Below are 14,361 nucleotides of genomic sequence, written 5' to 3' on the forward strand. Positions count from 1 at the left end.
CCCCGCCCCCAGGAACCTCATCCCGAGGATTCGGGGCCCAAGCTGTCCTCCACACCCCCTGCCTCCAAAGAAAAGGCAGGAATAGCCAAAAAAGCAGGAACGAAAGGGGCCCACTGATTAGACCCAGAAGCTCCGACAGGGGGACCAGGCTTGAATGCCTCCACCGCCACCCCGGAAGGGGACTCCCCCGAGACTGCCATAGTCTCAACACCAACTAAACCCTGCCCTGACTCTGAAACCCTCAGACGCTTTGGAGCCGGAAGCAAGGGGAGGAGGAACCGGAATGACAACAGAAGGGGGAAGGACAAGGGTGGGAGGACGGAACCAGAGCTGAAGTGACTCCCATCCTCAAGTCCGGGGTCCCTAAAACCAAAACGGGGCAGTTTCAGGGCATCCGGGGAAGCAACTGACCTAGCGCGCTGCAGCAACCTAAACCTAGCATGCAATGCAGCTGCCGCCTACACCCCTCATATCACAATAAGTAGCTGAAACTTGAGGGGAGGGAGGTTTCTGGCTCATGGTCCCCGGTAGGCAAGAACTTTGTACACATTGACTGATGCCAGAGTTGTACATATCCATTCACCCTGGATAGCTCCGGAGGGCTCCCCCCAGAAAATAATATCAGACGTCATACACATATTTAGACATTTAATTTTTGCTTATCTGGATAGGCATGACTAAAATGAAGTTAAATTTGCTATGTATATATGTGATTTCCAGGAATGTAAAGACAAGGAATGAATGACATGGTAAAATTTAGCAAAGGTTGTATAATTTAAATCTTATATTTATAAAGATAGGCAATGCAGCAGGCAAAGACATGTATAACAAAATATTATATCTATTAAAATATTGCAACAAGACAGAACCCAAATGAACTATACTGTAGAGTACCTGCAATGGTAGTGGCAAACCGTAGATCAACAGCAGAATCTGCAGGCCGAGACACAAAAGTTACCAAGGAGTCGGCGGATGGAAGAATTGCAGATGCAACAGTAGGATTATTTTCTGATACACATAGCAGGCATTCAGCTACAGCCAGAGTCAAAGTGTGGCCCCAAGTCGATGGGTCTATGTGACGAAGTAGAATGTGAACCAGACCTTCCTGGTTAAATACACTAAGAGCTTCATCACTGCATTCACTGAAATGTGAAAGTTCTAAGGTCTGTCACTTATTCATCCAAAACCAAAAGACAGCACACAAACTTATACAGAAATTTATATATTAGAATAAACTGTAGGTACCTGTACATAAATCAATGTGTGTTTACATATTTGTAGGTACAGAAATGGACAAATTTACTGTGGAACCATATCTATATTTAATGTATAATATTTTAAAAGTTCCCACTGGCATTGGTAATATACTTTATTTATGAAGATCCACCTCCTTTTGTTTTTTCTACTCAGTTTCTTAAATCCAGAAAAATAAAATGTCACCATATCATTCTTTCTATTCCTAGTCAAGAAATTACTTCAATATGCTTTTTCCCTAACCTCATATAAATTTCTATACTGAATGGTAATCCACTGTACTAAATTCTTCACAAGGAAGACATCCTGATGAAACACACTTCCTCCAGTTGTATCGCATCCTCAATGGGGTCAAGATCTACCTGCTCCTGCACCTAGGGGTGAGGTTTGTTTTGGTGCTAAGCTCGGTCTACAAACAAGGGGACTGATTATTATGTACCATATACAGTAATACACACTTAGCTCCATGCTGGGTGCTGAGGCATGTACCAGAATGGAAGATCAGACAACAGAGGCATTACATATTACTCCAGACAAAAATTTTGACATGGACATGGACTCAGAAAATAGCAAGTCAGTAATGGAGAATGAGTTTCAGGAAGTTTTAACCAGGGAAGAGAAAAAAAAGAGGAAAAATCAGTGTTCAATGTAATGAAACGCCATTTTCTAGGTGAGCCCCGGAGGCTCACCTATCATCACAAACAAAATCTGTAACCAAAAATATATATGATCATGTACATCCAGAATTTAACAAACAATTCTAGCTAACAGGGATGAGTGTGGGTTATCTGAGTGAGCCCGTCCCTTCCGCCCCCCCACCCCCACCCCCACCACCGACACACTTCCCCCATCCGCCCCACATCCCATACACAGTCTCACTGCTTAAAGGTTAGTAGTTCAACTGTCCATAATTCATATGTAAAAATGTATTTGTTTCATTAATAAACAGAAGCAATAAAACATGTTAATGATTATTAATGTATTGTAATACTTTACACTTAACACGAAAATCAACATATAATGGCATAAAGCTAAGATATAAATTTTTAATATGGGCGGGAGGCTTTGGTCGGTGCTTTGTCAGCGAATTTTTAGTCTCCATGGTGTAGTAGTAAGACACTCGCCTGGCGTTCCGCGAGCGCTATGTCATGGGTTCGTATCCTGGCCGGGGAGGATTTACTGGGCGCAATTCCTTAACTGTAGCCTCTGTTTAACGCAACAGTAAAATGTGTACTTGGATGAAAAAACGATTCTTCGCGGCAGGGGATCGTATTCCAGGGACCTGCCCGAAACGCTACGCGTACTAGTGGCCGTACAAGAATGTAACAACACTTGTATATATCTCAAAAAAAAAAAAAAAAAAAAAAAAAAAAAAAAAAAAATTAACACTGACTTCATAACATTCCTCACTACCTCTCCTTCACTGACTGGACTAGACTGATTTGACTGACTGACTTGACCTGACTTGACGTGGCTCAGGAAGGGAGGAAGGAAGGAAAGGAGGGAGGGGGAAGTGTTTAGTGTGTGTGTGGGTACCAGATGTGACTCACTTAAGCCTTTCGAAGGAAGGTGGCGTTGGAGGTGTTGCAAGAATTATATTGTTTTCTTATGGCTGTGGAGAGCAAGTTACGAATATTAAATAACACACTATAATATTTGAACAGTAAGTACAGTATTTGGTTTGCTACTTATTCATTTAAATATTTACAAGAAAATAAAATGGGATTTAACAGAACTAGAAGGTGCATATGTTAGTCATCGTACAGCGTGTCAACACCCACATGTTGACACATGTAAGGGTGACGTTTAATGGAGTCTAAAACATGATGGAAGTGCTTAGAAATGCCAGAAAATTGCAGTGATGAGGTTGGCAAACTTTGGTTTGCCAACCTCATCACTTGTTGAGAGACAAGACCTCTCAAAGGAAGACAGAGAAAAGCTGAAAATGAACCTAACTGAAGCAAAACATCTAAATGGGGAAAGAAATGAAGAAAACAATTTTTTTTTTCTACAAAGTGTCAGGGACTGGAAAGCTTGTGAAATGGTACATAAAAACAAGGCAACAAAATCATTAGTGGAAGTGGGAGTAAAGAGCAAAGGGAGAGGGAACATGTTCCTGAAAATTGTATATACAATTGGGCCTTGACTTACAATGCTAATCCGTTCCCCTGAGACGGATCGTAAGTCGAAATATCCTAAGTCGAAGCGATTTTTCTCATAAGAAATAAAGGGAATTGAATTAATCCGTTCCCCACCCTACAAAATATTAACATACAAATACATTTTATACTGAATACAATGTTTTTTTCTAACTACAATATAGTATCAAAGTTTCTCTTACCTTTATAGAGGGCTCTTGATGGCGTATGGAAGATGGTGATGAGGGAGGAGGAGGAGAGTTGTTACTGTTTGGAAGAGGAGTCCCCCTTCCATTATCACATCAGGCAGTGATGTTTTCTCTGGGGTTCTCTCTCTCTCCTACGTTTTGCCTGAATACCACTAGGACCTGGTTGTGGTTCAGTGCTCGTTTGTCTCACTACAAATTTGTCAAGAGACATTTGTTTTTCCCTTTGTTTTAACATTTGTCTGTAATGATGCATCACAGTGTCATTGACTAGGTTAAGGCAATGACCTACTGCAGCTTGATTTGGGCGAGTCGTTTCAGCAAAGGTTTGCAATTCTTCCCATGCTGCACACATTTTCTTAATTGTTGAGGAAGAGACATTCTGTACTCTTGTTTCTGCTCTATGATCATCCTTACATGGGTTTTCATATGTTGAGCCTTACCACTGACTTTCCTGGGACTCATGGCGTGATGTATAATAATTACTTTAATGTTCAAAATGCAAAAAATCTCCACACAAGCGGAATTTCTTATAGGCGCGATCGTCACTAAGCGAGCAGCTGTAGTAAACTGAGGCAGGTCGGCCGTGTGACCGGGAATCATGAGCTCGGTCGACCAGAACATGTACCAACAAATATCGGAAGTTGACGACACCATCGGATGTCGTCACATTTTTCGATGAAATTTACATCGTAACTCGAAATTATCGTAAGTAGGGGCAATCGTATGTCAAGGTGCCACTGAACAGTGGTACCTCAGAATACGAGTGTCCCTGTATACGAGTTTTTCGGAATACGACCAGAATTTCCTTGGAAAATTTACATCGGAATACGAGCATTGCCTCAGAAGACGAGTGTGTTGATACTCGTACAGGCCGACTAGTGTGTGGTGGCACGGCGATCGCGCCTCAGTTTACCAGTGCCTCGCGCTCAGTGACTATCCTGCCTCAATGCTTCACAAGGATTTACAGTTTTTTGTCGGTTTTTTGGCCATTTGAGCATAAAAGTTATTATATATCTCGCCATGGGTCCCAAGAAAGCCAGTGGTAAGGTTCAACCTAAGAAAATAGTTGTGAGTAGAGGATGTCCCTTCTTCATTAAGAAAATGTCTGAAGTATGGGAAGAACTGCAAAGTTTTGTTGAAAAAACTCGCCCAGATAAAGCTGTAGAAGGCCGTTGCATTGATCTTTTAAATAACAATGTGATGTCTTACTACAGACAAGTGTTAAAATGTAGGGAAAAAAACAAGTGTCTTTAGACAGATTCTTAGTAACACAAGCAGGACCTAGTGGTATGCAGGCAAAACATGCCAGAGAATGCACTCCAGAGAGGTCCTCACTGCCTGATGCTATAATGGAAGGGGGCTCCCCTTCCAAACAGTAACACCTCTCCTCCTCCCTCCTCCTCACCATTTTCCATACGCTGCAGTCATCAACAAGGGTAAGTAATAACTTGAACATAGTTTTGTAGTGTAGATTTAGATGAATTAGGTATAAAATTTAGTTTGAAGTGAGGTTTTTGGGTAATCAGGAATGGATTAATTCATTTCCTATTATTGTGTGTCTATGTATGTATTAACACGATGTACTGAACGGGGTGAGAATAGCTTGAGCTACCTCATCCCTTTGTGTGTATTTTACCTCAATAAACTTATTTTAATTTCAATTTCCCGTTATTTCTTATGGGGAAATTAGCTTCGGTTTACGAGTTTTCGGATTACGAGCTGACTCCCTGGAACGGATTAAACTCTTAAACCGAGGTACCCCTATACAGTACCAACATAGATGGAGTGAGGTCAAAAACTTTGGAGTTGCAAGATATAATTCAGCTTAAGGTCCCAGATATTGTCGCATTATCAATGACGAAACTCGTAGGAAATATATTTAATGAAGTCGTATTCCCAAGGGGCTATTCAGTTTGGAGACGTGACAGGAAAACTAGGAAGAGAGGAGGAGTGGCTGTGTTGGTGAAAGAACACCTGAAGGTAAGAGAGTTAATATTTGAAAACCCTCGAAATATTGACATAATGGCATTGCAGATCTGGAATCAGGATGGTAAGCTGATAATTTTAAATGCCTACAGCCCACCAGCAAGCAACACATGGACAAAGGAAGAACTGGATGACAAACGAGAGGGCCTTATAATGATCATGAGAAATATTATTGTACAAGCAGATAAAGATAAATCATGACTGTTGATACTGGAGGACTTAAACTTTAAAGCAATTGACTGGGAGGCCTATGAAGCAAGAACAGAGGACTTTTAGACATGCAGATTTGTAAACTTCATTCTGGAGACATTCTTGTATCAACACGTCAAGCAGGCCACAAGAATGAGGGAAGGAGATGTACCGACTGTACTTGATCTAGTATTCACCAGGAAAGAAGAAGAGATATTTGACATCCAGTACCTTCCTCCTTTGGGAAAGAGTGATCACGTCCTGTTAGACATTAAATATGCTTTAAGATATCATTTAGAAGAAAATGGGGAAATTGAAACAGTTGATAAATTCGATTTCTAGAGAGGTCACTATGGGGAACTTCAAAAAAATTTTAATGAGTGAAATTGGACAAACTTGTTGCTAGGCAGGGAAGTAAATGAAATGTATGACAAATTTTGCAAAATATACAATGAAGGCACACAAACATTCATACCAAAAAAGAGATGCAGGGCCAGAAAACAGGATTGGTTCAACAGAAATTGTGAGAGGGCCAGAGGTTATCTTGAGGTTATCTTGAGATGATTTTGGGGCTTTTTAGTGTACCCGCGGCCCGGTCCTCGACCAGGCCTCCACCCCCAGGAAGCAGCCCATGACAGCTGACTAACATCCAGGTACCTATTTTACTGCTAAGTAACAGGGGCATAGGGTGAAAGAAATTCTGCCCATTGTTTCTTGCCGGCGCCTGGGATCGAACCCAGGACCATAGGATCACAAGCCCAGCGTGCTGTCCGCTCGGCCGAACAGCTCCCAGAGACCATAAGACAAAAATGGAATCAATATAGGAAGAGGCCAAATCCCCCAAACATACCAGCGATACAAAGATACGAGAAACAACAATACGGCAGTAAAGAGAGGCAGAAAGAAATTTTGAAAAAGGGATAGCGGATAAATGTAAAACAGAACCGGGCCTAATCTACAAATTCATAAACAACACTTTGCAGGTAAAGGATAATATCCAGAGGTTGAAAATGGGAAACAGATTCACAGAAAATGAAAAGGAAATGTGTGAAACATTAAAAGAAAAGTTCCAGTGTCTTTGTACAAAATGAAATCTTCAAACAACCAGATACAATAAGAATTCCAGAGAACAACATAGAGCATATAGAGGTGTCAAGAGATGAAGTGGAAAATATGCTAAAAGAGCTAAATAAAAACAAAGCAGTTGACCCAAATAAGAGTTTCACCATGGGTTCTGAGAGAATGTGCATCTGAGCTCAGCATTCCACTTCACCTAATCTTTCAGGCATCCCTGTGTACAGGAGTCATAGCAGATGTGTGAAAAAAAGCTAACATAGTTCCAATCTACAAAAGTGGCAGCAGGGAAGATCCCCTAAATTATAGACCTGTATCATTGACATGTGTAAGAGTGAAAATATTGGAAAAATAATAAAAACTAAATGGGTAGAATACCTGGAGAGAAATAATATAATATCAGACAGACAGTATGGTTTTCGATCTGGAAGATCCTCTGCATTGAATTTACTAAGTTTCTATGATCGAGCCACAGAGATTTTACAGGAAAGAGATGGTTGGGTTGACTGCATCTATCTGGACCTAAAAAAACAGCGTTGACTATAATGAAACGCCATTTTCTGGGTGAGTCCCGGAGGCTCCCTGGAGCTATCTAGGCTGAACGGATATGTATATCTTTCTGGCATCAGTCAAGGTTACCTTGAGGTTACCTTGAGGTGCTTCTGGGGCTTAGTGTCCCCGCGGCCCGGTCGTCGACCAGGCCTCCTGGTTGCTGGACTGATCAACCAGGCTGTTAGATGCGGCTGCTCGCAGCCTGACGTATGAGTCACAGCCTGGTTGATCAGGTATCCTTTGGAGGTGCTTATCCAGTTCTCTCTTGAACACTGTGAGGGGTCGGCCAGTTATGCCCCTTATGTGTAGTGGAAGCGTGTTGAACAGTCTCGGGCCTCTGATGTTGATAGAGTTCTCTCTCAGAGTACCTGTTGCACCTCTGCTTTTCAAAGGGGTATTCTGCACATCCTGCCATGTCTTCTGGTCTCATGTGCAGAGATGTGAGTTATTTCTGTGTGCAGGTTTGGGACCAGCCCCTCAATTATTTTCCACGTGTAAATTATTATGTATCTCTCCCGCCTGCGCTCAAGGGAGTACAGATTTAGGCTCTTTAGTCGGTCCCCTACGACGGTGTTGTTTACTGGTTACCACGATGGTCTTTGGGCACATACCAGTTTACTTGTACATGTATGGTGAATAAAACAGATAGATATTTATATATAATGTGTGTATATAGCGTAATAACACCACAAACAGTATTGTTGGAGGAGAAATATTAGTGCGTCTGGCCTTGAGGGCGGCAGCCATCAGCTGACTGTGTGAGGTCCTACGTCTTTGTGCCTTTACTCACCATACAAGCTTAGATGTACAGTTATGGTGAACAAAACATGTAAATACTTATATATATAACGTCTGTATATAAAAGCAAAAACAGTATGGTGGGTGGAGAATGGTGGCAAGTCAGGTGAGGTGAGGGAGGGAGGGAGTGGCAGCCAGTGGCGGGCTGCCACTGCCTGCCACTGCCACTGCCACTCAGCATACCAACTTAGTGGTTCGTTATGGTGAACACGAATGTAGATACTTATATATAGCGTCTGTATATAGTGAATAAAAGCAAAAACAGAATTGTGGGAGGAGAATGTGGGCGAGTCAGGTGACTTGAGGGAGGGCGTGAGTGGCTGGCTGGTACACGGCGGTCACTCCTCGTTACTTTTTGACTCATAATAGCAACTTAGTGGTTCGTTACAGTGAACAAAACATGCAGATACTTATATATAACCTGTGCAAATAGTGTAATAACCGACAAAGTATTTGTTCACTGCTTGATGAACATAATTGAATCAACAATATGCGCACCATATTTTTGAGTACAGCGATGATTCACTCATTTTATTATATAAATATATCACACTACACACTATTGAATAATATTACATCAAAAAAACTACGAAAAATCAATCAGAGACATTGAAATAATTAGGTAATTATCTCTTTGTGGCAACTCCGGCCTGACAGCTGGCGATCAACAGACCGCCTGGGACGCACACTGAGTCAGCGCCTGTTTTTTGCCAGACTTCCCCGCCCTATAGTGGGCAATATATGTCACCATTTTTTTATTATTTTTCCCATGATCAGTGAACACAAATAAACAGGTTAGGAAGAATTTTTTTTTTTTTTTTTAAATTACATGCTCCTGTGGGAAACAAAGGATATTATACCCCTAACATGTTAAGGGTTAAAGGCCTCTATTAAATTAAGCTAGATAATATAGGAATCGGCAAAGACACTGCCCTTATTGCAGACGATGTGTCACAGAATAAGTATTTTGAGAGGTTTAAGTACAGTATAAGTATCATGTTTGCTCAATGCTAAACTTGTTGATAACAGGAACACGATTAGTCCTGTGTTATTGGAGCTAAATTTGACCCAGCAACTCTTGTCTAATTAACAATGTCTGCCTACTCTCCTCCACTGACACCCTGGTTCTCTTGCCCAGATGTCAAGAAGTGGTAGAAAGGTCACATTTACACTATTTTGGTATTAACACTTTCACGCGCCCGGCTAACGTTAAAAAAAAAGCGGGATGTGCGCGCTGCGTTTTTGTTGCTTAAGTGCCAAAACAAAAATGTGTATACTCTTTTTACTCTCCTGCCATTAGTTCTCGAGCTATGCATTTCATTTTGGTACCAATGTGTTCGCAATAAAATTCTCTAGAAGAACATTAGTAAAAAAGGTCACGTAAGGTATAGGGATACCAGCACCAAATAAATAACTACATAGATGACTCGCCGTGAGCGCCAAACAGCAACAAAATGTTTCTACTCTTGGGATTGTTGTCAACTCCACACTTTTCCTACAGCGTTAATTTTGGTATCAATGGACTCGCAATGAAATTCCCAACACGGTGATATGAATATAAATGTAGAATCATGGTCACGGCCCACCCGCAAGAGTGTGGGAAGTGGCGGAACTGTTACCCGGTATCGGTGACGAGACGACACATGTGCGATACGGCGCTTTGAAAGTTTATACTTATTTCACTGTCCTGACATTATTTTTCTATGTACGTCATTCATTTTCGTCCCAATGTGTTCGCAATACAATGTTCTATGAGCACGTAGGTAAAAAAGATCAACAAAGCGTAAGTTAGAATAGCGCCAAATATAAAACAACGCTGGAACATATCAGTGAGCGTCAAACACACATGAAATGTTTTTACTGTTGTTATGTTTGTCAAGTTTATACTTGTTGCACACAGTTATTTTTGGTTGTACATTGATCGGAATAAAATTCCCTAAACAGACATATGCATATAATACATGATATGGGGGAAGCATTACCAGTATAAACGGCTAGTCACCCACCTGCAACCCGTTTGGGACACTCATGCAGGCATACGCTACACCCAAAAAAAATCTATGATGTTTCGAGTCTACTTACGGCAGTTTATGTGATACAATGTTCATTCTGGTATCAAAATACTCGTTTCAGTTTGTAGTTCATGCAATTTTCAGAATCAACAATAGGGCCATGTCTTCTCGCTGGAGGTTCAACATTTGAGTCAGAGTCATCTGACAAAACCGTCTCGTCAAATGGCAGTGTGCCAGATATCTCGGGTTCTGATTTGGTTGCTGCTTCAGCTTGAGGTGTTGAAGTGAACAAAGGCCGCCTCACACAAGATGGTCCGGGAGTTTGCACGGCGTCAGCATAGGCAGGACCTGTCATCATCATTTATGTCTGGAGCGTGCCGCAAGTGTTGAGATACTGTTGCTGTTTGAGGCCAATCTTCCGGGTCCCAGTGCAATAGGGCCCAAATTGCCACCTCTTGGAACTGTAGCAATGTTAGCTTTTTTCGATCAGTTGTGTTGTATTTGTACAAAACAAAGGCATTATGCAATGCCATTTGCAGGAAATAAAACATTATCTTTTTGGTCCACTTGTGAGTTTTCCTGGTAAAATGGTAATACTTCACCATTTGATCGAAGTGGTCCACACCTTTCATGAACTTATTGTACCATGAAACCCTTGAACTGTATGTTTAACACTTCTCTAACCCTGTCCATGGAGGACAGAAGAAAATGTATATATGCTGGTTAGCATTGTAAATGTGTGGCCACGTCTGTGGTAAAAAAAAAAAAAAAAAAAAACATGCAGCCTAGTGGTGAGAAAGAGAACTTCATGGCGCGCAGTTTGAAACAAACCCAAAGTAAATCGGATTAAAATTGAATTTTATACAAATATTTTTATGGGGACATCATTTTATGTTCACTGTGCAGAAGCCGGTAGACGAAACAGGACATACGGTTATGTCCAGGGCGTAGAAAAGTGTTAATAATTACGTTAATTCAAGTGAGATTTTTTTTTTATGTTAACAGTTTAAAGACTACTGTATTAAGAATGTTTCCCAACAGAATTAGCTGGTGAAATTAACAACGACGTGGCAATGATCTCTCTCTTTCACGGGAGGAAGTCTCGTATTCTATGAGTGGAAAATTCCAGCGTGCCACTTCTTCGAGTCAATTTATTACTTGCAAACAGCAGCAATATTATCTGCCAATTGTACTGAATATTACTAAATGGTGTCAGGTTTTCCGAAAGGGAGGAAGGAATAGAGGCAGTGAGGGAGGGGGGAAAGGCATTGAGGGAGGGAGGGGGAAAGGCATTGAGGGAGGGAGGGGAGACAGTGATGAAGGGAGAGAGGCGTTGAGGAAGGGAGTTTTCCAACGAAATTGCGTTTGAAACCAAAAAAATTTGTAAAGAGGGACAGTCGTATCCCGAGGTTCCACTGTACTCAACTTAACATAAACACAAATGAAACAAAATTTATTTAACAAATAAAACAAACTGGAATTTATACCTGCTTGATGGGGCTCTGGGAGTTCTTCTACTCCCCAAGCCCAGCCCAAGGCCAGGCTTGACTTGTGAGAGCTTGGTCCAACAGGCTGTTGCTTGGAGCGGCCTGCAGGCCCACATATCCATCACAGCCTTGTTGGTCTGGCACTTCTTGAAGAAAACTATCTAGTTTTCTCTTGATGTCCACGATGTTCCAGCAATATTTTTGCCGGTTGTTTCGGGAGGATGTTAAACAACCCTGGACCTCCAATGTTTATACTGTACGGTGTTCTCTGGTTGTGCCTATGGCACCCCTGCTCTTCACTGGTTCTATTTTGACTTTTCTTCCATATCATTCACTCCAGCAAGTTGTTGCTTTACTGTGTAGATTTGGGACCTGGCCCTCCAGTATTTTCCATGTGTGTATTATTTGATAACTCTCTTGTCATCTTTCTATCGAGTACATTTGGAGAGCTTTGAGACACTCCCAATAATTTAGATGCTTTATCGCATTTATGTATGCCGTATATGTTCCCTGAACTCCCTCGATTTCAGCAATCTCCCCTACTCTGAAGGGGAGAAGTGAGTACTAAGCAGTAGTCAAGACAGGACAGCACAAGTGATTTGAAGAGTACAACTATTGTGATGGAATCCCTGGATTAGAAAGTTCTCGTAATCCATCCTATCATTTTTCTGGCTGACACAATATTTGCTTGGTTATGCTCCCTAAACGTTAGGTCGTCAGACATCATTATTCCCAAATCCTTTACATGATGCTTTCCTACTGTGGGCAAATCTGTGTTTTGTACCCTGTATTATGTTTACTGTTCTCATTTTAACCATACCTGAGTACCTGGAATTTATCATTGTTAAACATTATGTTATTTTCTTCTGCCCAGTCAAAAACATTATTAATGATGACCAAACCACACACTAGAAGATGAAAGGACGACGACATTTCGGTCCGTCCTGGACCATTCTCAAGTCGATTGTCAAGTCCCTGGACCATTCTCACAATCGACTTGAGAATGGTCCAGGACGGACCGAAACATCGTCGTCTCTTCACCTTCTAGTGTGTGGTCTGGTCATCATACTTTAGCCACGTTATTGTGACTCATCACCTGCACATTATTAATATTTGCTTGTAGTTTTTCAATGTCTTCAGCAAGGTAATTTTCATGCTGATTTTTTGTGTCATCTGCAAAGGATGATACAAAGCTGTGACTTGTATTTTTGTCTATATCTGATATGAGAATAAGGAAAAGCAGTGGTGCAAGGACTGTACTTTGAAGCGCTTTAAACTGCGCTTGGATTCAATTTTATATGGTTGACTGTTACTCTGTGTTCTGTTCGACAGAAAATTGTGTATCCACCATCCTACTTTACCAGTTACTGTATTCCCATTGACCTCATTTTGTGTGCTATCACTCTATGGTCATATTTATCAAATGCCATTACGAAGTCCATGAATACCACATCTGCATTCTGTTTTTCTTGCAATGCCTCAGTGATTTTGTCATAGTGGTCAAGTAGCTGTGAGAGACATGATCTTCCTGCTCTAAATCCATGTTGGCCTAGGTTGTGGAGGTCATTGGTCTTCATGAAATTGGTGACTTGACGCCTGATCACTCTCTCAAATACTCTTATCATGTGGGACATTGGTGCAACTGGTCTATAATTCTTTGCCAACTCTTTGCTACCACCCTTGTGTAGAGGGGCAATGTCTTCTGATTTGAACGCATATGGTATCTTCCTCCGTATCCAAGCTCTTCCTCCACACCAGACGAGTGCCTGTGCTACTGGTACTTTACATTTCTTTATAATTATTGAATTCCATGAGTCTGGACCTGGGGCCGAGTGCATGGGCATGTTTGTCAATTTCTCTTTCAAAATCTGCTACGCTCGTGTTGATGTCAGATATATTTACAAGGGTTTGTATATCACACATAAAGAAGTTGTCTGGATCTTCCACTTTTATACTGTTTATTGGAGTGCTAAACATGTCCTCATACTTCATTTTTAAGATTTCACTAATTTCTTTGTTATCCTCAGTGTATGAACCTTCACTCATATGAATAGGTCCAATACTGACAGTGGTTTTTGCTTCTGATTTAACATATGTGAAGAAATATTTTGGGTTTTCTTTATTTCTTGAATTGCTTTCTGTTTTTGTTGCCTTTCTTCAATCTGATATGAATGCTTCAGTCTGCTCAATTTCTTCAATCTATCCGATTAAATTATTCCTTCTTTGTTTGGAAAGTCGTGTCTGCTTAACACTATCGTTTTTGGTCGACTCGTACTAGCATCCAAAATTTTTCTCCTGAGTCCTAGCAGTCAACTCGTGCTTGCGTCCATTATTTTAAAATAATTTTAAAATATTTTTAAAAATTTAAATTTTATCCGATCAATCTGGGAGTGGTTTCAAAATGAGCACCTTTAGATTGTGCACAATTTAATACCATAATGACGATTTAGCGTGATAACTGAGGTCAAAACACTTGAAAGATTATAAATACTTTTGTGATCCAAAATTTAAAATATTTGATAAAATTACATTTATTGTTCTATTATTATGGGATTAGTTTTAAAATACGCACCTTTATATCGCAAACAATTTGATACCAAAATGAAAGACGTAACTCGAAAAGTGATGTTATCAAACTGAACGAGTATACACATTATGTTGC

At 40.8% G+C, this 14,361-nt stretch overlaps 1 protein-coding gene across 4 annotated transcripts in view; it reads right to left on the reverse strand.

Moving 5' to 3' along the window:
* Window positions 1-14,361, reverse strand: part of LOC123760113 (HEAT repeat-containing protein 3) — a 237,276-nt gene that overhangs the window by 165,849 nt on the left and 57,066 nt on the right. For all 4 annotated transcript variants that reach the window (XM_069325425.1, XM_045745599.2, XM_045745596.2 and 1 more), the window contains exon 4: window positions 895-1,142. In XM_069325425.1, coding sequence (XP_069181526.1) covers window positions 895-1,142 — 248 coding nt within the window. The remainder of the gene's footprint in view (window positions 1-894; window positions 1,143-14,361) is intronic.

The sequence above is a fragment of the Procambarus clarkii genome, chromosome 16 (genome assembly GCF_040958095.1).
Source record: "Procambarus clarkii isolate CNS0578487 chromosome 16, FALCON_Pclarkii_2.0, whole genome shotgun sequence".
NCBI lineage: Eukaryota > Metazoa > Arthropoda > Malacostraca > Decapoda > Cambaridae > Procambarus > Procambarus clarkii.